Source organism: Macrobrachium rosenbergii, chromosome 54 (genome assembly GCF_040412425.1).
Source record: "Macrobrachium rosenbergii isolate ZJJX-2024 chromosome 54, ASM4041242v1, whole genome shotgun sequence".
NCBI lineage: Eukaryota > Metazoa > Arthropoda > Malacostraca > Decapoda > Palaemonidae > Macrobrachium > Macrobrachium rosenbergii.
The window spans coordinates 31590698-31613188 of NC_089794.1; the positions used below are offsets into that span (position 1 = coordinate 31590698).

Sequence of the window (22491 nt, forward strand, 5' to 3'; positions counted from 1 at the left end):
GGCCCATGTACTACCAAAGTCCAAAATACAATAATACTCGGGGTGCGGTGCGAGGAATGCGCTATTAATACTAAAAGACTTGCCATTAAAAAACTTGAGAGTTATAGGCCACTTATTTAAAAACAAATAAAGAACTAAGTAAACTGCAATTAACAACAAAAGACTGGAGAACTACGAGTATGAAAGACAAGCAGTATTCGGTCATGAAATATCTATAATGTCGGAGTATTGATAATCTTGCTCTTTCTCTTTCTTCTTCTTCTTGTTTCCTTGCTCTTTCCCTTTCTTCTTTTGCCCTTTCCCTTTCTTCTTTTGCTCTTTCCAGAATAAAAATCCGAATGAAAATTAAGTTTCCAGGAAATTCTGAATCGACAAATACAAATGAATAAAGACTGCAAGGAAAATATGAATCAAAATAGATGATGTGCAATGCATCGGAACAGTGAGAGAGAGTCGAAGATGAATAAATTTGGATAAACACTGCACGGGAAGAATGCGAATGCCAATAATGATTTGCAAGGTACCTGAGAACTGTGAGAGACAAAATAAAAAAATTATGAAGATTGCAAGGAAGGAATGCTTTAAAAGAAAAAAAAAAAAAAGAAAGAACACCTGAATAGCACCGGAGAACTGAGCGCGAAGAGGACAAATAGAATTCGACCAAGGGGGCCGGGTTTTTCAAACCCATGCGTTGTTAACTTCGACAAAGGCTACGAGGGAACAGATAACGTCCTGGCCTTGTCCATTGTTCGTAGGATCTATGCTCCTTCCATCCTCATCCTCCTTTGGCGAAGGAGAGTGACCAGGTTGGCGCGGAGTCATTTATTGGGATGGCGGCCCGATATTTAGCGGGATGGAAGCTAATACTCTTGAAATTGGATGCCAGAATTGGGGGAAGGAGAAAGGACCACGTCGGGGGAGGGGGAGGGGAGCAGGAGTTTGAGGGGGGATGGGGGGAGGGGAGGGGAGCATTAAGCTTGATTCGGGCGTCGAGCACAGCTAATAACCGGGTTGATGGAGTCACCTAATGTAATGAAGGCAGTCAACCTTAAAAAGTTTTTTCTTCTTCTCTTTCTTTTTGTTTTACTTAAAAAAAAATTAATGTGTGATAGCTTTCAGTTTTTTAAGGAATGCTTTTTTTCCTTTTTTTTAAATAAAGTACATTGTGACGCTTTTATTTTTCATTTACATAAGTTTATTGGATGTGATCATTTATTTCAATAACCTAAGAGTTATCTTGATATCACTTCAACGGCATCAAGTTAACTTTTTCCACCTCTGAAATGCAGCGAGAGAGAGAGAGAGAGAGAGAGAGAGAGAGAGAGAGAGAGAGAGAGAATCCACTTATCACAATCCCAAGAAGATTCCGGCTATCCACATGAGAGAGCAAAACATATGGAAATCTCGGCCGTACCAGATCTTGGATAAGAACCGGAGAACTGGGGAAGGAATGGGGAAGAAAGATGAGCAAAAAAGAGGAAGGAGGGAGAAGAAACAAGAAAGACTCCATTAAAAAAAATGTAAAAGAGGAGAAATGAAAAAAAAAAAAAAAAAAAAACATGGGACTGCGAAGTGTGGAATATGTAGCACCAGTGAATAAAATATGGGGAAAGAAATATGGTGACGTAAGGAGATGGAAGAAACCAACGATAAAAAAAAACTGAAGAATGGGAGACTGAGAATGGAAGAGAAAAACACCAGGGACTCAGAAATGGCTGGAAACTGGGGAAGAGCTTTGAGGCCTCCCGAAATCATTCGCTCTCTGGGAGATAGCTCCTTGTGCCCGGCTGCTCCCGATTCGCATCCTTCCACCCGAAGGCCGGAGAGGTCAAAATGTCGTGCGCAGGACATTAAGAGTAATAAGATACGATCAATTCATACCATTATGATCATCTTTTGAACCTTAGGTGAATGTAAATAATTCTGACGTGGGGATTTTAAGACGGTAGGCCAGGTAATGCTCAAGAGGTGGGGGTGGGATTTGGGTGGGGAAGGGGGGGTGGGCGCAGTCCATGAGATTAAGCCAGTGAGTGGAAAGATGACGTACAGGAGTCTCTCTCTCTCTCTCTCTCTCTCTCTCTCTCTCTCTCTCTCTCTCTCTCTCTCTCTCTGATATTTATTCCTCTCATGGTAGCAGCAACATGAGCTAACCTCTCTCTCTCTCTCTCTCTCTCTCTCTCTCTCTCTCTCTCTCTCTCTCTCTCTCTTATTTATTCATCTCATGATAGCAGCAACATGAGCTCTCTCTCTCTCTCTCTCTCTCTCTCTCTCTCTCTCTCTCTCTCTCTCTCTCTCTCTCGTATATTCCTCTCATGGTGAGCAGCAACATGAGCTAATATCTCTCTCTCTCTCTCTCTCTCTCTCTCTCTCTCTCTCTCCATCGGCTTGCTTTCTTTGGTGGCAGAAGCAGCAGCAGGAGCCAAATTGGGATCATGGGTATCTGGAACCCAACAGGAGAGAGGGGATTTAGAGGTGGGGGTATGATTAAGACCCAGGAGAGGATGCCCATTATAAACGCTCGATAGGTTTCGCCTTGAGTTACTCCCGATGGAAATGGTGGCTCCTTTGAAATGTGGGTATCGGATTTTTACTCAGCTTTTTATAATTAAGAAAAAATATGTCGGCTGGGAAGAATATGTTATGAGCAGTGGTTGTAAGTGAAAGGTTTTGGCATAAAATATGAAATAACGCCACACAAAGTTTCTTGCTTAGATAAGAATGTCAAAAGAAACGTTTTGTTGACAGAAGTTTGTGAATATAAGAAAGAATTATATACAGTAAAGATGTTCCCTTACAAAACAAGAGAATGCAAAATCATTCGACAAGGTAAAATGAAAACGTTTCTGGATGAAATATAAAAATGCCAAAACGTCTGTGAATAGGGTAAAAGCTAAAAGCGCACCAAAGTTTTCCAAATCAAATTTACATGCACTAAAACGTTTTCGGATAAGCTTGCATCTGTAATGGAAATTCTAATTTAATATTCCTTATGCCTTCTACCACATAAGATCGTTAATATCTTGTCTCCTGTAACCCTACAGTATATTCGAAAATGCTTACTGTACCTGGAAATACAGAGATGTAATCATGCAAAGATGGGTGCTCCCGTTGCTTTCTAATCCTATTCATTCTGTTGGTTTGACATGCCTCACTGTGGCTCACTGTCACTCGCAGCAGACTCCTAAGGTCTGCTATAAGTTTTCAAATCCCAGATATCTGGAATGAGGTTGCTATAGTCCCAAGGTAATCCACCCCAGGCGGTCACTGGCATCTAGATTTCTTTAGCCCGCATTAAGACAGAAATATTTACTTTCACAGAAAATCTTACTTGTAAACAGGTACATTTACATTATTTCTCGACTCGTACGCAGTCATTAGGGGAAGTTTTTACTTGTACATTTGAACATTTAAAGATATACAAAAATTTTGAATTTTTGAAGTCACTGTTTTAGCTGCTTATACCCTGAAAATATCATATCACTGATGCCACTAGACAACAATATTGTTTAGTATTACATGATGTTATCCTTACTTTCCATCCACCAAACCTTCAATAACTACTTTCACCAATTTATTATTTAAAATAAAATTTTCTCCAAGAAAAAACTGCTATCATTACTTTTTGCACAATAAACTATATCATTCAACACCCAAACTATTATCGCCGTTTTTTCCCTGAAACGATGCTATCAAAATTTTCCACGCAACAATACTATCATCACTTAACATCAAAACTCCTACCAATTCTTTTTTAAATATAACTAGCTTTGCAATAGAAAAATACCATCACTACGTTTTGATTACAAGAAAGTTATCACAACTTTTTCACAAAACTAGCCCGTTAACATCATACATACTCAAACTGCTATTACAACCCTTTTGATATACGAAAGATTTTCATTACTGTTTCACAGCAATTTACCAAAGACATAACACACAAGCAAGACGGCAGTGGACCAAAAACATCACATCAAACACAGAGGCAACTTAGAAGAGAAAGTTCACATAAAAGAGAAATCTCCGTTGGGTGATGCACAGAAAAAAAGATAATAACGGTAAAGAAAACACACAAAAAAAAAAAAACATAATAGCGGTAAAGAAAACAACGCTTAAATTGTGAAAGAATAGTCCGCTACCTTGCGGGTGAACCCAGCGAAAATTCCAATCTTCCTGGAAAGTTGGACGAACAATGGATGTTGAGAGAGAGAGAGAGAGAGAGAGAGAGAGAGAGAGAGAGAGAGAGAGAGAGAGAGAGAGAGAGAGAGAGAGAGAGAGAATGGCTCCTGGAAAGATGTGTGAAATGCAGCCAGTCATCTATGGTAACGCGTGTGTGTGTGTGAGAGAGAGAGAGAGAGAGAGATGTAAGAAATGCAGCCTTCTATGGCACAGAGAGAGAGAGAGAGAGAGAGAGAGAGAGAGAGAGAGAGAGAGAGAGAGAGAGAAAATGGCTCCTGGAAAGATGTGTGAAACGCAGTCAGTCTTCTATGGTAAAGTGTGAGAAGAGAGAGAGAGAGAGAGAGAGAGAGAGAGAGAGAGAGAGAGAGAGAGAGAGAGAGAGAGAGAGACTGACCCTGTAAAGACGTGTGAAATGCAGTCTTCTACAGTAAAGTGAAGAGAGAGTAGAGACGTAAAGATGGCCACTGGAAAGGTGGTGTGAAATGCAGTCCTTTATAGCGAAGAATGCCTGTTATTTTTTTTTCTCCTTTTTTGCAGTAGAACCTCTATCAGAGAAGCTTTTGAAGAGCCTCTAAACTGGTCACCTCGTCTTGGCTATACCTTCCGGGGGGATTCAGGTAGATACAAAGAGGAACCGAGTGGGTTGTATGGATGGTATAGGTAGGAAAAGAGAAAACCGTAAGGAAATGCATGGCGGTCTAGGGGGATACCCCCCAAAAATAACAAAGGTTTGTGGGGCTAGGGAAGGATGCATACGTTTTGAGGGATACAAAAAAGTTAAGTACACCTTAGTTTACCCAGACCACTGAGCTGATTAACTGCTCTCCTAGGGCTGGCCCGAAGGATTAGATTTATTTTACGTGGCTAAGAACCAACAACCAACTGGGTACCTAGCAACGGGACCTACAGCTTATTGTGGAATCCGAACCACATTATAACGAGAAATGAATTTCTATCACCAGAAATAAATTCCTCTAATTCTTCACTGGCCGGTCGGAGAATCAAACGCAGGCCCAGCAGAGTGCTAGCTGAGAACGATACCAACCCGTCCTATGAGGAACTTTTAAGGGATACAAGGATGGGAACAGAAGCGTATAGGATTGTCCTTACGGGGATACAGGAGAATTAGGATCACTTGAGTGACAGGCTGCACCAGGACCACTCAACGAAATTTTTGTAGTTAGGGGACTTCGAGGTGCCGTTACTTATTGTACTTACTCATTCCTTATATAATGGCAAAGTTGAGATGGCCAACGTAAACCAAATCCCTTATGTAGCCTCTAACTTGAAGAAAAAAGTATAATTTTAAAAAATCAATGAGCCGGTATTCCTATGTCAAAACAAGAGAAGGTGATAAATTTTAAAGACAGGATGATACTTTTTTTTTTTATTTAAGATATAATTTTTTCAGGGTTTTGAAAAATATATATAGTAGGAGCAAGTTCAGTTGGCATGTAATGAATTTAGGAGCGGCACTGGTTTTCACTGATTTCAACAGAATTACATGACTTTAGTTTTAACTGACAGATGAAAGGGATGTAATCAATAGTAATCAAAGACCAAAATTAATCCAAATGGATATTAAATATTCCTGCTCTTGGGGCCGTCATAAAAACAATATCACAAAACCAGAGAAAGAATGAAAAAACGGTGAGATGTCCTAAATGTAAAATATAGTTGAAATTCTAAAATAAAAATTTAACATCCTGCACCAAAAGAAAAAGTTATCGTTCCCATTAGTTATAAAAATAAATAAAAAATGAAAACAATTCGAGAACATAATTTATTATTATTTAAATTATTAATGCTGTTCAAAACAAGCATATATATGACCAAGACCAGACGGTGTATGCTAAGACATATGTTAAATAATTATACTTTTACATCAAAAGAGCAGCGAGTCTTCCAAAATGTTGCGGAAAATACTGAAAGGTGTACATTTCCGTAAGAACGAAAATTATCAGCCAAAAACTTATAACATTTGCTTTTATAAATTACAATTTTACCAAAAAGAAAACTATAAAACATTAATGCAATACATAAAAATGAGAAAATAGAGCATAAATATGCACGCAGATTATATAATATAGTATATATATATATATATATATATATATATATATATATATATATATATATATATATATATATATATGTATATGTATATATATATATATATATATATATATATATATATATATATATATATATATATATATATATATATATATATATATATATATATGTATATATATATACATATATATATATGTATGTATATTTATATTCAGATCAGACATTTAGATCAAAATAACATCTATGCGAAAATCAGAGAAAAACGAACGAAAAAATACAGGAGGCGATGATGTTCCACGATACACATTATCTCAGGGTACGAGAAATGATATTGGTATGAAGGGAGAGGAAGGGTATGGGGGGGATGGAGGGGGAGAGCTATATCTCCCCCCTCCCTTCACAACCTGGGCCACTCCCTACAACTGCCAAATCACCCTCCCCCCCCAGCACCAAAGTTCCCGGCCCTAATTTCTCTTACTTTGTTTGATGACGTATATCACACGGCCTGAGCATAATCAGGCATAATGAATAGGGACGCTCTAATATACAGGACGCAAATAACAGCGTTAGAAGATTGTATTAAATTCAAGATTACGATAGTGACTACCATGGACGGGGTAATTTACGAAGGGGGCCCTCCCCACACCCTGAACCTGCCTTCGCCATCCCCAACCCTTCCAGCAAAAAAATTAAAAGAAAATAAATGCGCGCTACACACACACACACACACACACACAAAGCTCGAGTCTCCCTGGTCCTTAGTAATGAGTACGTGGTAAGAGGAATATATGAGTTCTGGGTACAAGAATATAAATGAGAATACCTACATGAGAGAATGAATTATGCCACTGATATTATATATGTAAAACTATAAGCGACTAACTACCAGGTGCATACTTCATGCTTTGGTCATTAGAAGTAAAACTGGTTCAAATACAGAGCGTTCTGCCTCGTGCAGGAAACAAACCTTGTTACCTCATTGTGTGTATATATATATATATATATATACATACACACAAATATATATAAATATATATATATATATATATATATATATATATATATATACATATATATAGATATATATATATATATATATATATATATATATATATATATATATATATATATATATATATATATATATATATATAGAGAGAGAGAGAGAGAGAGAGAGAGAGAGAGAGAGAGAGAGAGAGAGAGAGAGAGAATGCATTGGTACGTAACTTGGCATTACAGAGTAAATCACTAAACAATTCCAGAATATAAAACCTTTGTAACTACACTTAATTCTTCTTAATATATACATTAACTTGACAGCAATGACTTTTTAATCCACGTTAACCTACAAAGTTCAGATGCAACGTGTAAAACAATAAACACAGAGCACAGCCAAGCTATCATTTCATACAGATACACACTTCGTGCAAGGGTCGGGACATCTTCATCCTAAAATCTCCATCGTCACAAGCTTCCTCCCAACGCCGGACGGACACTGTGTATTTAGCGCCAAGTCTCTGCACAGATCGGCGACATCTAGTCTATGCGTAAACAAACTTGCCATACGCTTTTAATTTCCCGAAAATTTTATCTGTTTGTTGATTTGTTGCCATAGCAAACTGAAGAGAAAATTTTACCGATAAGGATGATATTAATATTCTTAATTAAACAAGAATAAAAGAAAAATAAGAAAAATGGATTGACTTGTACAGCAAGATTGCAAATTGCGAATTGGCGTCATGGCAACCGCCGCCAAATTTACTTTCCGCCATTTTATTTATTGCGTCTGTTCCCCCCACATTCTCTCTCTCTCTCTCTCTCTCTCTCTCTCTAAACAAAACGGTCCCTCCTACATCGTCACGGTGTTCTAGTTCTCCTATGTTTATACTGAATGTCTCTCTTTTTCTCATTCGCTCTTGAAAAGAGCACTGCTTATTATTTCCCTTCTTCACATAGTACACACGGTCTCCCAAGTTCTCTCAAAAAGTAAAGCATCTCTCTCTCTCTCTCTCTCTCTCTCTCTCTCTCTCTCTCTCTCTCTCTCTCTCTCTCTCTCTCGTCAGGTTATCCAAGAATAGGGAATATCAAACACATGGTCTCCCAAGTTCTTTAGAAATGTAAAGCATCTCTCTCTCTCTCTCTCTCTCTCTCTCTCTCTCTCTCTCTCTCTCTCTCTCTCTCTCGTCAGTTTATCCTAGAATGGAGAAAATGGGTCAGGTTACTGAAAAGAAATTATACTTAATGTTCATCCTCCATATCTCCAAATCCCGTTTATTCGTTCTGTGGTTTGTCGGAAAAATGACGTAAGTTTAAATGATTTACAATAATCCGACAGTAGATATATAAAAATGAAAAAAAGTAAATTCTTAAGAAATAATCTATCTCATGGTATCCTTAATATGAAAAAGTAAATTCCTTAAATATTTAAAAATATTAAAAAAATTAAAAAATAATGAGCTAAATTGAATGAGGGGAAATGGGAACTGAAATGTTCCTTAAATATTTAAAAATATAAGCTAGGAATCAATTTTTTATTGTGGCAGCCAAAATAAATTGAAAAATAATGGGCTTCAATGAGGGAAATGGGAACTGGTATGTTTTAAATATAAAAAAATCTAGTTCTGATGTTTGAGATACATTATAGAAAATCAAATTAGTATATTCAAATGTATACCCACTAATTGGTTCATTATTATTATTATTATTATTATTATTATTATTATTATTATTATTATTATTATTATTATTATTATTATTATGTCGATAACTACAACCATAACAGAAGTTCTGCAATAATAACTATATTAAGAGTAACAATGTTAACAAGAACAATAACAAATGTGACTGTGGTTGTTAATATGATTTAATTATTACTGCTAATACTGTTGTTTAGGTTATAACTATATTTTACACACACTCATGTACCTAGTACTCTCCTACACACTTCACGCCTTTCTATGCAGAAAACCGTTCATGGATTCCTCTGAAGGTCCATCATGGCTCGTTCAGTATCTTTTACCTCTTGACATGATCTGAATATGAGCGTGAAGATAAATGGTCTAGAACAACTCTGAAAAGTTTCTTTTTAAACATTTTCAATTTTTCAATTTATTGAACAGTAAATATTTTTTTTAGTTATTCTAGAGGCTTGAGTTCACAAGTATTTTCTTATTCAGTCAATAAGTAATATCCATACACACATTATATATATATATATGTGTGTGTATATATATATATATATAATATATATATATATATATATATATATATATATATATATATATATATATATATATATATATAGAGAGAGAGAGAGAGAGAGTTATTTATGTATGCTATTTTTTTTTATCCTAAACCTTTACCCTTTAAAATATTGAATAAACCTTTATCAATCATCAGTCTTAACACTCCTTTCCTCTATTATCAATTAGCTGAAGTATGCTTTGTCCCTGCATAGGCCTTGTTAATTGTATTTACAATCAGTCATCATCTGGTTTTTACCGATAAGAGGTTCTCCTAACAGCGTGTGCCTCCAGGAAGAAAAACACTAGGATTAGCTACATTCATCCCCAAAAATGTTATACCGAGAAGACTGTCTGCTTCATTTACCTAAACATATAAGTATATATTGTGTCAAATGTCATTGCCTTGACATTTTCTTTCCTTGGTGCATTTTTATTCTCTCCCCACCGGCACGATTTTACTTTTTATTGTTTTAAATTATTTTTTTAAACCATAATTTGATTCTTGCATATAAAATTAATTTTTGTCAATTTAGCAATATATATTCAAAAGTAACATTAAATTACAACAGAGCTAAGTTCTAAATTCTGAAGAACTATCTAGTGTCATCTTTCACTCTATCACCGTTAAGAGGACAAATGGCATCCAGAAGTATTGTCAAGTATTCTTCACACTCTGAAAGAATTATAAGGCGTGGAAGTGAGGTTTTTCAAAGACAACCAAACCATCCCAGCCCACAACAGGAAGAGATCCCCTCACAACTTAGCTATACAAACAACACTTAACAATCCTAGAGGCTTCCTCATAACCAGGTGTCTAGTACCTGAGCCGAGGGGGAAAATTACGACCTCGGTAACATTAACTACCGGTTGACCCGTAATTACCCCTCTAACAATCGGGTGACCGGTAATTACTCGCCTAACTGCCTTTTGACCTGCCATCACCTGTTGGCCATAAAATTTTAGGACAAAGGGGGCAAAAGGAGGAAAAGGTCCTAATATCCGAGAACTTTTTCACCTTCAGTAGATAAGAGGGTATGGATTTACGGATGCCCAAACGGGACGGAGTGCTAGCCCAGTGCACTTAAAAACACCAACTTGGAAGTCCTACAAAAGTCCTACAAAAGGTAGGCTACATGTGGTCACCGTACCCAACGAACTCAGCACACTAGCATGTAATACAGTCCATAAATGTTTCATTTAGTTTTTATTTCACTAAAAATGCTTCGTTATATCAAGACTTTTTTTTTTGTCAATTACTCACGAACATACCACAGCACTGAAATTCGAATATAGATAGCTTCAAGGGTATACCATTTTATTAAAACCACCAAATATACCATTTTATTAAAATCATATAAACAACTATATGTATATATATAGTGGTCTCAGGATATACGATTTTTTTTCATTTTTGAAACCACCAAACAAAATGTTGTCTACACAATAGATGAAACTTAAAAATTTTTTGTGTGAGGTAACGTTCTAGTGCAAAATCGTTTTCAGTCATTTTCTTAATGAAATCTCGCATCGTGACTGCCTGCAAATCAATGGAAATAACTGGTCAAGAAATGTTACCAATGATTTCCTTTCTGAAGCCTAGTAGCTAGCATTTTACACCAAGGAAAGAGATTCCACTGTATTAATGTGCCCTATGTTGGCTCAACAAACTTTCAAATTTCCTGTTTTAATTTTCAATTCAGTTTTTAACTAAACTCTTGCATCTTGGATCTCATACACTACGGCAAAGGAATCTAGATCATAATGACTTTCTTTTTACTGTTCTACCAGCTTTTTTATCTTATTTAATCACAGAGGGATTTATATTAAAAAGCAGAGACTGGATGAAAACCCTTGGCCATTTTCTGACTTTAAACCGGGTCAAATAAGACACACTAACCCTCTGTCAATCCCTTCTGCAAGTCAGTTACAAAAAATCCTAAATTAAATAACGCTTTTTAAGCCTACTCAACCAACGTTTACAGTCCCTTCTTTTAGAAAACATTTCTCGCGGCTTTACAAAAGTCAAGAACGAGGAACCATATTCTCCGCTAAAACTAAATAATGACGCAGAGATACACTGAAATGGGACTGTGATTAATGGATAGGTTGTAACCACGGTTGAATGAGCGAGAGTTCCTCCGCGGGCACGCCTCTCACTGTCTGCCATTTCAATATGCCTATTTTCCGAAAACGAAATTCATAAGGGGCTCGACCACACACAAAAGGGAATGCCGTATTTAAATCGGCATGAAGTATTGAGAGGTACTGTACTCTCTCTTTTAAACCCCATCATTCCTCCTTTATGCTTCCATTCCCTAATGGTCAATACAAGTCAGGAGCTTCCATTGTCAGCCAGTTCGTAACTTTCCTGAGAACTTCACCATAGATGGCCCGTACAGGGGCTTTCGAAGTCCCCCCTTGTTTCAGCATGCTTTACGACGTAGCCGCTTTTATTGTTTAGCAGTTCATTTATAAACATTATTTCTGGCCAACCTGGTTCCAACAAAAGAGCGGTTCCAGCGTTTGTCTTTTGTTTGGTGATGCGCCGGCGGTCTCTCACGCGCGCCTAAAAGACTTCTTCCCCTGCTCCTTCTCCTTCTCCTTCTTTTCCTCCTGCTCCTCCTCCTCCTCCTTCTTCTTCCTCTCCTCTCTTTCCGTAGAGCCCCCGAGACATGCCCGATGCAAGATAACGGCAATCTGAGGATGGCGGTAGTTGCTGCGCTGCTCTCGAAGCGTCCTCCTGACGTATTTATGCAGTCGGAGGGACTGCCTGATGAAGAGTTAATATATAAGTCGTGAACTTTATAAAACTGGTTCCCGGAGACCGCCAATAAACCACGACCAGTGACTATTGCCAAGGCACAGCCAAGGCTACGGCTGTGGCGGCGGCGGCAGCAGCAGACACAGCAATATGCAACATGCCTCTCTCGCTCCCATAAATTCTTGGCCGCAAAACAAATGAGCATCCAGAGGGAGGGAGGGGGAGAGTTGGTCAGCTCTTCGGCCAATACAAGCTATCATGAGTAATTTATTTCTGGTGTGGGAAATGTAATTGTCTTTCCGGGGAGCATCGCGTTTATATCTAGTGATTTTTTTCTATTTGTTGTTTTCCCCTGCTTTTCAATATGCTCCTCGCCTACTTTACTTTCCTTTTATATATATAATAATAATAATAATAATAATAATAATAATAATAATAATAATAATAATGTGAGTAATAAAAATCCACAATTATAGAGTAAATATATTACTATGTAAAATAAACCAAAGAGGAACACCGTTAAAGTGTTCGAAAGTCTTTGGTTTATTTTACTTAGTAATATACTTGCCATATAATTGTTGATTTTTATTACTCAAATTGTTTTTCACGAAATTGTAAATCTATTAATAATAATAATAATAATAATAATAATAATAATAATAATAATAATAATAATAATAATAATAATAATAATAATAATTAATGTTTATGCCACTTGGAAAATGCAGAAACCTAAACTTTCAAATTTTGTGCTTGCATTTCCAGCAATGTTCCCAACAAGAAAGAACGTAAGAAATGTGTCCACACCCTACAGAAGTAGTTAGGTAGAATGTACTACAACTGCTTGTAAGAGTACACTCCTTAAAAAGTGAAATAATAATAATAATAATAATAATAATAATAATAATAATAATAATAATAATAATAATGAATGTTCTGTTGCGGCATCAGTGGAATTGATATTAAACAAAATCTTTTCAGCTCTTCCTACTATTCCCTTTTCTTCAAGGCTGATATCTGCTAAGAGCTGGACGATGTACATAATCTGGATAAGGGGAAAGGCAATAGTTCTGAATAGTCACTATATTCAGCACTATTGCCTTTCCCCTTATCCAGATTATGCACACCGTCCAGCTCTTAGCAGATATCATCCCTGAACAAAGGGGAATAGTCAGAGGAATTGAAAAGATCTTGTATAAAATCAATTCCGTTGAGGCTGTTATTCTTTTTAACAGAACATGCTTAAAGAGGGTCTACTCCCTTCAAATAATAATAATAATAATAATAATAAATAATAATAATAATAATAATAATAATAATAATAATAATAATAATAATAACGAGAACGTACACTGTAGGATGATCAAGTTCACATGGTCCAAATAAAATTCTATCCTCCAAATCTCTATTATACTCCTGGGTTCGGATTTCACTGGATGTGGCTCTCACGAAATTCATGAGACGTCTACCCAAATGAAAACAGGATACAAACAAAAGGGAGACCAAATAGAACACGTAGGGTCTTTGGGAAACTTAAGTTATTTAAGCAAGAATGTGAATTGCAAAACTGTTACTGAAAATACGTAATGTATTTATGTATTTATTTGTTTACTATATATATATATATATATATATATATATATATATATATATATATACATACATATATACATACATACATAGTATCATATAATAGCTTTGGTATCTTAATCGAAATTAACACCTAGGCATTACAAAATGCAAACCAATAATTGCTATACTAGTCGAGTTTTCTTCTCCCAAAATATTTGTGTATCGTTTTCTTTTATGGGGGTTGGTTGGGGAAGGTGTGAGGTGTTAAGTAATGAATAATGTTGTTTTGATTGAGCTGGTGTTATACCAGTACGGTCTCTTGCTCATAGAGCAGCCTGGAACATAAGTAATTTAGAAGCAATACTCAGCTACAAAATCTTTATATTTGGAGGGAAGTTAGGATAAGTTAGGATAAGAAATCTTAACTTAATCATGCTGCGTATTATCTAATAAAGGTGGTTTTAATGAAGTGTCAAATTAACTAGCAAGTGACGTCAACAGAGATCTTCCCCCAAATTAAACAAACAAAAAAATCGTACCCAAAAAATGCCACCATACCGACTAAAGGCATTGAGTTTTTTTATGGCATTTCGCTTGCAATCACTTACAACATGAAAGAAGAATTATCAACATCTATTATAGAGTGCATATCTACACACCTTGCGCTTAAGGTATCATGGCAGTGGTTTTGTAAAGCCGGAATAAAAAAAAAGGTATTGCTGAGTTCGATTTCTTTCTCCAATATATATTTTTTCTGTTGAGAAAATCACTATAATCAAAACGACATGTACAGCAAGTAAAGTTTTACAATACACATCCACAATAGCTGCATCTCCTGCAAATTATCCTTTACATCTTCGATATCTGCAAGAAATATACCACCAGAAATGTGAGACTGGAAAGTCGTACAACATACAAAAACACAAATAACACTGCGAGTAATTTAAGCAGTGAAACATTCGTACCCAAACTGTACTACATATAGATAAAAACTGCATCGTGCAAATATCTAGGATTTTGCATCTTCCGTTAAATGTAACCTGAGGCCAGTGCACTACAAAGATGAGCAAACATACAAGATTCATAATAAAAGATACGAAATGATTTACAGGGCTCAGGTAGCTTTCGACTGGTTGTTCCATTTCAAGGCATCGCGTGATTTGATAAAAAAAAAAAAAAAAAAACAATTTCACGAATTTCAATAAACCTCAATTTTGTAAGCCGATACCGACTGCCTGCTCATTTCCATTCTTTGCTTCCATTATGCCATGTAAGTTTGCAAGCAATTTTCCAAACGCAAAATGAATGGCAAAGAAAAAAAAATGACCACCCGGGACATGAAATCTACTCTACGTCAACGTTACGGATTTCAAAGAACTACAATTTTGCAAGCTGGAAGTCATGGTCTTTTTCATTTTCTCTTGGTGGTGCTATATCATTAAGTTTGTGCAATACACATACACGCACAAACACATACACACACACACGAAAAGCAGCTAAGGCTTATATAATCTATTTTAGCTCTGCGGATAAGCAAACCTAAATTTTACAAACAGTGATTTATCTTTTTTGCACTTTTTTACTTAAAAATGTAACCAAGGGGACTTGGAATGTAAATGAGTTTTGAGAAACTGTTATTATTTCTTTTTTTATTTTTATTTTTACAGTTATAGTGGCATTTATGTTTGTGTACAGTAGTTATTCAAGGACCAAAATTATGGCGCAAAATCGTTCAAACTCCGTAGTGAATAAAAAAAGAGAAAATAACCAAAAATAACTTAAAAATTAAATAAAATCTACAATCTCATTCTACGAGATGGAAGTGACTATGTTTCACTTTAAACTTTTTCTCTTGCTACCATCATGCAATGTAACTCAACTGTGCAAACGTCAACTTCATAAAAAAAAAAACACACACAAAAGGTCAAATATCCAATCTGGCCTTAAAAACTACACACACGAGAGTGAACCCTTCTTACGACTCTCTCAACTTGGGCCAGGTAAAATAGGGACGGGGTCCTCGCCGAAGACAGTGATAAGCCGAGAGTAATACATATAATTTTGTGTCCCAGATGGTAGTGTGAAATCTCGAGACAGGACCAACCAAACCCCTTCCGAGCGGCTAATTTTCCCTCTGCGATTCGGATCTTCGTGTTTTCGAGGGGCCCCTTTGCCCAATTTGTGGTCCCAAGTTGGGCAGGAAATACACGGGACGGGAATTATTATTCAGAAGGTTTAAGATCCCGGACGGATTGGTGGTAGGCTTTTGATTCAGATGGGTTGAACGCTGTTAACTAAACAATGTAATGCTGAACTGATAGGGAGTGAGAAACAGACAGGGATCGGTTCTACGCCTCCTGGAGGAGGGATTTCCTTTTCAAGGTCTGAGAGAGAGAGAGAGAGAGAGAGAGAGAGAGAGAGAGAGAGAGAGAGAGAGAGAGAGAGAGAGACTGTCAGGTAACAGAACAAAAGGCAAGTAAATTGGTTTAGAAACACTTATAATAAAGACAAGGTGAAATTGAATAGGTAGATACACATACACACACACGCACACACAGAGAGAGAGAGAGAGAGAGAGAGAGAGAGAGAGAGAGAGAGAGAGAGAGAGAGAGAGAGAGAGCTCTGTCAGTTAATAGAACAAAAGGAAAGTGAACTGGTTTAGAAACACTTATGATAAAGACAAGGTGAAACTGAATAGGTAGATACACACACACACATACAGAGAGAGACAGACAGACAGAAAAAAACTAGACAAGCTAATAAAACAAAAGGAAAATGAACTGTTTTAGAAAGACTTATGATAAACCAACATGAAACCGAATAGATACACACACACGCACACACACCTCTGTAAACTAATGAAACAAACGGAAAATTAACTGGTATAGAAAGACTTCTCTTATCATAAAACAAGATGAAACTGAATAGATACACACACACACACACAGGGAGAGCATTGGATTTCAGTCAGCACAATAAAAAAAACCGTGGTGCACACACACGAAATATTTAATTTATCTGTGGTACGTAGGAGAATGACGAAGTATAGGGTAGGACTTTTTGGGACGAGAAGGTGGATACAGAGAGAGAGAGACACACACACACAGGCACTAAACGTATCATTTGGCCAAGGATCCTCTGTCATTTAGTTCGCTCGCGGGTACTCTTGCCCATTACGAAAACCTACACCACCAGCGTTATGACCTCTCTCTCTCTCTCTCTCTCTCTCTCTCTCTCTCTCTCTCTCTCTCTCTCATTTGCCCCAACGGTCAATAACTGACGGGGCATTTCCGATCGTGTCCTTCAATCGATGACGGTTCGTCGTCGCTCAACGGGTGCTCAAATGGATTTATCATTATTTTTTATATATTTCTTCACTATAATATGATTCTACCTAAAACCTCACGACCGAAAACAATTTAATTTATACATTATTTCAGTTTATACCAAAACTACATCATCATCATCATCGTCATTACGTCATGATTATATCTGGAGCATTTGATTTTTTCAACTTTCCATTCTAAAATGAAATGTCTTCTTTCTCTGTTAGTTTTTCTTTTTTATATTGTTCCTGACAAGGTTTGCTACTGGTATATTATTATTATTATATTATATTATATTATTATTATTATATTATTATTATTATTCATTTGAGCATTTTAATTTTTTCACATAATCAGCGACTACTTTTATCGACACCGAATATTGGTAAATATAATTTTTTGTAATATGTGTGAAGAAAATAATTTTCACTTATAAGACAAAAAAAAATTCATATAATAATGCCTTCCCTCCGCATAAAACAAACAAAAAAAGCACTTCCTGTTCACTAATCTTCTGTCATCTTTTTCAGTGCTGGGACAATTGCGAAATGCTTGCAAGCAACTACCCTATTTGGAGCATCACCTGCAACCAGAAAGATATATGCGTAAGTACTAATTTCCCTTTGGTTGAAGTGACCTTCAGAAAAACTAAAGTGCTCCAGAAAAACTGGAATGTGAAACAGAGAGAGAGAGAGAGAGAGAGAGAGAGAGAGAGAGAGAGAGAGAGAGAGAGATCCATAATGACCATGTTACCATTGTTCATACATCATCATGTAGTATCTATATGAGAGAGAGAGAGAGAGAGAGAGAGAGAGAGAGAGAGAGAGAGAGAGAGAGAGAGAGAGAGAGAGAGAGAGATCTATAATGACCATGCTATCTTTGTTCATACATCATCTTGTAGTATCTATATGAGAGAGAGAGAGAGAGAGAGAGATCCATAATGACCATGTTATCATTGTTCATACAACATTATGTAGTATCTATATGAGAGACAGAGAGAGAGATCCTAATGACCATGTTATCATTGATCATACATCATCATGTAGTATCTATATGAGAGAGAGAGAGAGAGAGAGAGAGAGAGAGAGAGAGAGAGAGAGAGAGAGAGAGAGAGAGAGAGAGAGAGGATAATTACTTAATTTTCTATAACTTTTCTCTGCAGAGCGAAGGTTGTGAAGCTGCTTGTGCCTTCCATTCTCAGCATCCAGAGAGCGTCGTTCCTCTAAGCCAGCACAATTCTCGTCTGACTCTCGTATTCAGCGGATGGGCTGCCCAATGGACACTCACCTGGGGCAGGGATGCCCCCAGCGAGCACATCGTCTTCGCCTTGTTTACCAAAACCCCTGGGAAGTCGTGGAACCTGCGCCTTCAGACAGCCGATTTCGGAGCCTTCCTGGACGATCTACCCAGCGGATCGGACATGAAGCTGGTGGCTGTGGCCGAATCGGGCGTCCTTTCGGTAATCATTACTCCTTACGCCCCTCCTTCTTACCCGAAGAGCATAGCCAAGCCTTCCCTGGAGGTGTCACACGCCCAGAACTCCGCCGAGAGGCCGGAAAACAACGGCATCGAAAACAGCGAGGAGATGTGGCCATTGCTTTACGAAACCGAAGTCGAGGATTCGGGGCTTGTGGCCGCTCGAGTTTGGTGGGCGCCTCAAAATCCACGCGGCGTGGACTACCTGGTCACCTGGGAGGTCGAGAGTGGCGGCCTCAAGGGCCACCTGTACACTGACCTCCCCGAGGTCGACCTGACCCTTTGGCCCGAGACTATCTATCACGTTCAGGTAGAGCTCGTGACCGGACCTCTAGGAGAACCCTTCCGCTCTGCGCAGCTCACGCTCGACACCCACAATATCACTCTCGCCGCTCAAGCCAGCCAGAACGAAATCAACCCCAAACTTCCTCTCGTGCACCAATTCACGACGCCCGTCCAGCTGGAGATCATTCTCGGGGTGGGTGCGGGAGTGGTGGCGGCCCTGCTGGTGGTGGTCGTCCTGGTCTGGAGGCGCCGAAGAGCCTCCCCCGACTACGAGAACACGGCCAACGGCGCTTCGACTGGCAAATGGGCGGCCCTGAACCGAACCATTTCCGATCTGACTCTGGACGAGTCGTTAGTCGTGAAGAACCACAAAGCCCCGATGGAGGAGAAGTCCCTTTCTTCGTCCCCTGTCCGTCCAACGCCCATCGGCTCGTACCACGCCCCCGTGTATACCCTAACACCACCCGTAGGATTCTCCTCCGCCGCCTCCTCCTCCTCCTCCTCCGCCTCCTACTACTCCACTCCGTCTTTGCTGACCTTGGCACGCCCCTCCCATGCTCAAGTGAATTTGTACAGTGCGGTTCCTGCCTTACCCAACCCGCGTGTTGCTCAAGTCTCCAACATTTGAAAAGTTGTTGACGTGTGTGAAACACCGCCCCGAAATGATGAAGGCTTTCCATTATATATTTATGTAATATGTGAAATTTGGGGGAAAAATTCAGTCGATGGCCGGGCCAAACCCTGCATTACTGCATTAGAAATGGATATCACTGAATGCCATAATTTACTGTCGTAAATTTACACTTGAACAACAACGAATTGTATAATCTGAATAACGCCTCAAGTTTTATACGGCAAAACAATGGCCTTTCAACAAACCTTTTGTATTTTCTTAGATGAATGATGTATATAAGTAATCGCATCATGAAGTGTATATATTATACCACTTTAGTCATTTTTATATGGCAAATGTAATTAAAAGTTCCTAGCTAGAAACGATGGGTCCACGAATGTACAAAAAATAGCTGTGTATAAAAATACCAGAAACATTGTTTTCAGTGACGTAAGCACTTTGACCTCTCCTTAGCTTGCATGGATAATTTCACGCTTCATATTTTGGGCATTTATCCTTGTTTCTCCAACATGTTCGTGGTCTGATTGTGAGTATATTTGTGTTTGAGCATATCCGAGTGTGTGATTTTTTTCCCACTTTGATTATAGCCTGTGTGAATACCAAAGAATCGGGAGAAGTTTCAAAAATTATAAAAATGGAAATTTTGAGATTTTTTTTTTTTATCTTTGTTATACCGGTCATTGCTCTTTGTTGCTGGCTTTGTTTGCCTGCAGCTGAGAATTATTTTTAGATTTCTTGTAAAGGAATAAAAATTTGAGTGTGTGTGTGTTTGTGTATGAGGAGAGAGAGAGAGAGAGAGAGAGAGAGAGAGAGAGAGAGAGAGAGAGAGAGAGAGAGAGCACTATTCATCTGATAATTCTAAGTCAGTATTTGAAACGATTGTTATTAATACACTTTCCTCCTTTAATTCTGAACTCTGTATATATTGTAATTATTTATATGTAAATAGCATTTTCTACGAAATAAAAATAATTTCATTACATTAATTTTATCATCCTTTATCCTTGTTTACAACCTGTACAACGACAGAGTTACCACTGTATTTGTCATATTCTTCTGTGTTTGGCTGAAGATTAACCAATTATAATTAACATTCTCAATAACCCCATTAGTATTTTCAGGTGTCTGACATTGTCACCGAACTGTCAATAATTTTTTGTAATGAAAGAAACGAAAACGGTTGACTTTGAAAAATATATTGTTGGCACTGAACTTCTGACAGTTCTCGCCATAAAACGATGAATAAAAACTGCTCAACTTTCAGAAACTCGCGGTTGTTGCCAGCAATCTGATGAGATTTTTCATTATCAGCAGAGACGTGGACACGACTAACTTTCTAACTAATCAGTAAATGTAATGAATACTTAAAAAACACACACACACACACACACAGTTGTCTGGGAAATTCTGGTAGTTTTTCATTATGAAACAATAAACGAAAACGAACTACCTTTCAGAAACCATCTGGAAGTGGTGAGGAACTCTTTTCTGTTTTAGTTTCAAAAGGGGCAGTTTTTTTTTTCAGAAAATCGCAGTGCAGTTACTGATAAATAATTACTGATTTTCATTATGAAAGGGGAGAGGGAACCGTAGTCTGTTCCTTATTTCAAAATTGGGGGGAAGAGTTGCATTTCAAAAAATCCTTAAGTTATTACAATAATAATAATAATAATAATAATAATAATAATAATAATAATAATAATTTCAGTTCATGACTATAAGCACCAGTTATAATAAAAAATAAAATACTAAGCAGATGGTAAATCATATTTGGCGGTGAAATAACTAATGAATATCCAGAAAGACTTGGCAGTAACCGGTAAAGGCTTCCTGATAACATTCTCAAAGAAAGATGAGAGCAACGGGTTGCTATATAAATATATAAATAATAAAGGCAATGTTTCACTTTCCTTCGTGGCATCGCCTTTATTTACCTACAACATGTTATACGCAACTGCTGAATTTCTGTAAAAGACTTATAAGCAACTAATAATTATTCTCAGAGAAAGCTGAATGCAACTGGTAACTCTCTCTCTTAACTTGAGAGGAACTGATGAACATCTTAAAAAAGATTCAGAAGCAAATTGAGGGCATCGAAAGCAGCTCTGAGGCTTTTAGTAAATATCACTGAGCTTGTTAAGTAGCTAACGAATTCTCTTCTAGGTTTAGAAACAACGGGTGAATGTTTATCTCAGAGAAGTTTGAGAATAAATCGTTACAACATCAATTTTGAAACTACCGAAAATCTATAAAAGACGGAAAGGGGACCTGTGAGTTTCTATTAATCATCTACATGAAACTAAAACGTTACTATCTAAAACATTTCTAAAAATGATCTACGATATATTATTATTTTTCACCTGTGGTATATATATATATATATATATATATATATATATATATATATATATATATATATATATATATATATATATATATACTTCAAACCAAACCAACAGGTAAACACCAAAAGCAAATTAATAAACAAGTGTCGCATATCTCATAGATATTTAACGGCAAATAGAAAATAAGAGAGAAAAATAAAAAAAAAAAAACAAGGAACATATCTGAGTCTAGAATAATTTGGTATATACTTGAAGAGATTTATGACAGTGTTCCTTTCCTATTCCTGTGGTTGTATTTTTGGCCTAAAACAATGCAAATCACACACCGGTGCAAAGAATCTGGCATATTCAAAACTAACCCATATCATTCTTGATTTCCTACTAAGTTTTTAATATGAAAAGGGAAACAAAACTGTGTTATTTGAAATCGCATTATCTCATAAACCTCAATGCGCCATGCACCATGGTATTTACTTTGATGCATGTTCACTAGTTAGTTTGCTTCTAGTACCTATTATTGGTTTGTCTCTGCTTTCTTTTGGAGGGTTGATTTTTATGTAATAACAATAATTCCTTTGGGAAATCCATCTCAATT

The 22491-nt window shown here is 37.2% G+C and overlaps 2 protein-coding genes across 2 annotated transcripts in view; one reads left to right on the forward strand and one right to left on the reverse strand.

The window, feature by feature from the left end:
- The window catches only part of fend (forked end), a 50912-nt gene extending 30381 nt beyond the window's left edge, over nt 1-20531 (forward strand). The window contains exons 3-4 of the mRNA XM_067097782.1: nt 17687-17761; nt 18319-20531. Coding sequence (XP_066953883.1) covers nt 17687-17761; nt 18319-19545 — 1302 coding nt within the window. The 3' untranslated portion in view covers nt 19546-20531. The remainder of the gene's footprint in view (nt 1-17686; nt 17762-18318) is intronic.
- The window catches only part of LOC136834938 (uncharacterized), a 564478-nt gene that overhangs the window by 516866 nt on the left and 25121 nt on the right, over nt 1-22491 (reverse strand). The gene's annotated exons all lie outside the window — the stretch shown is intronic.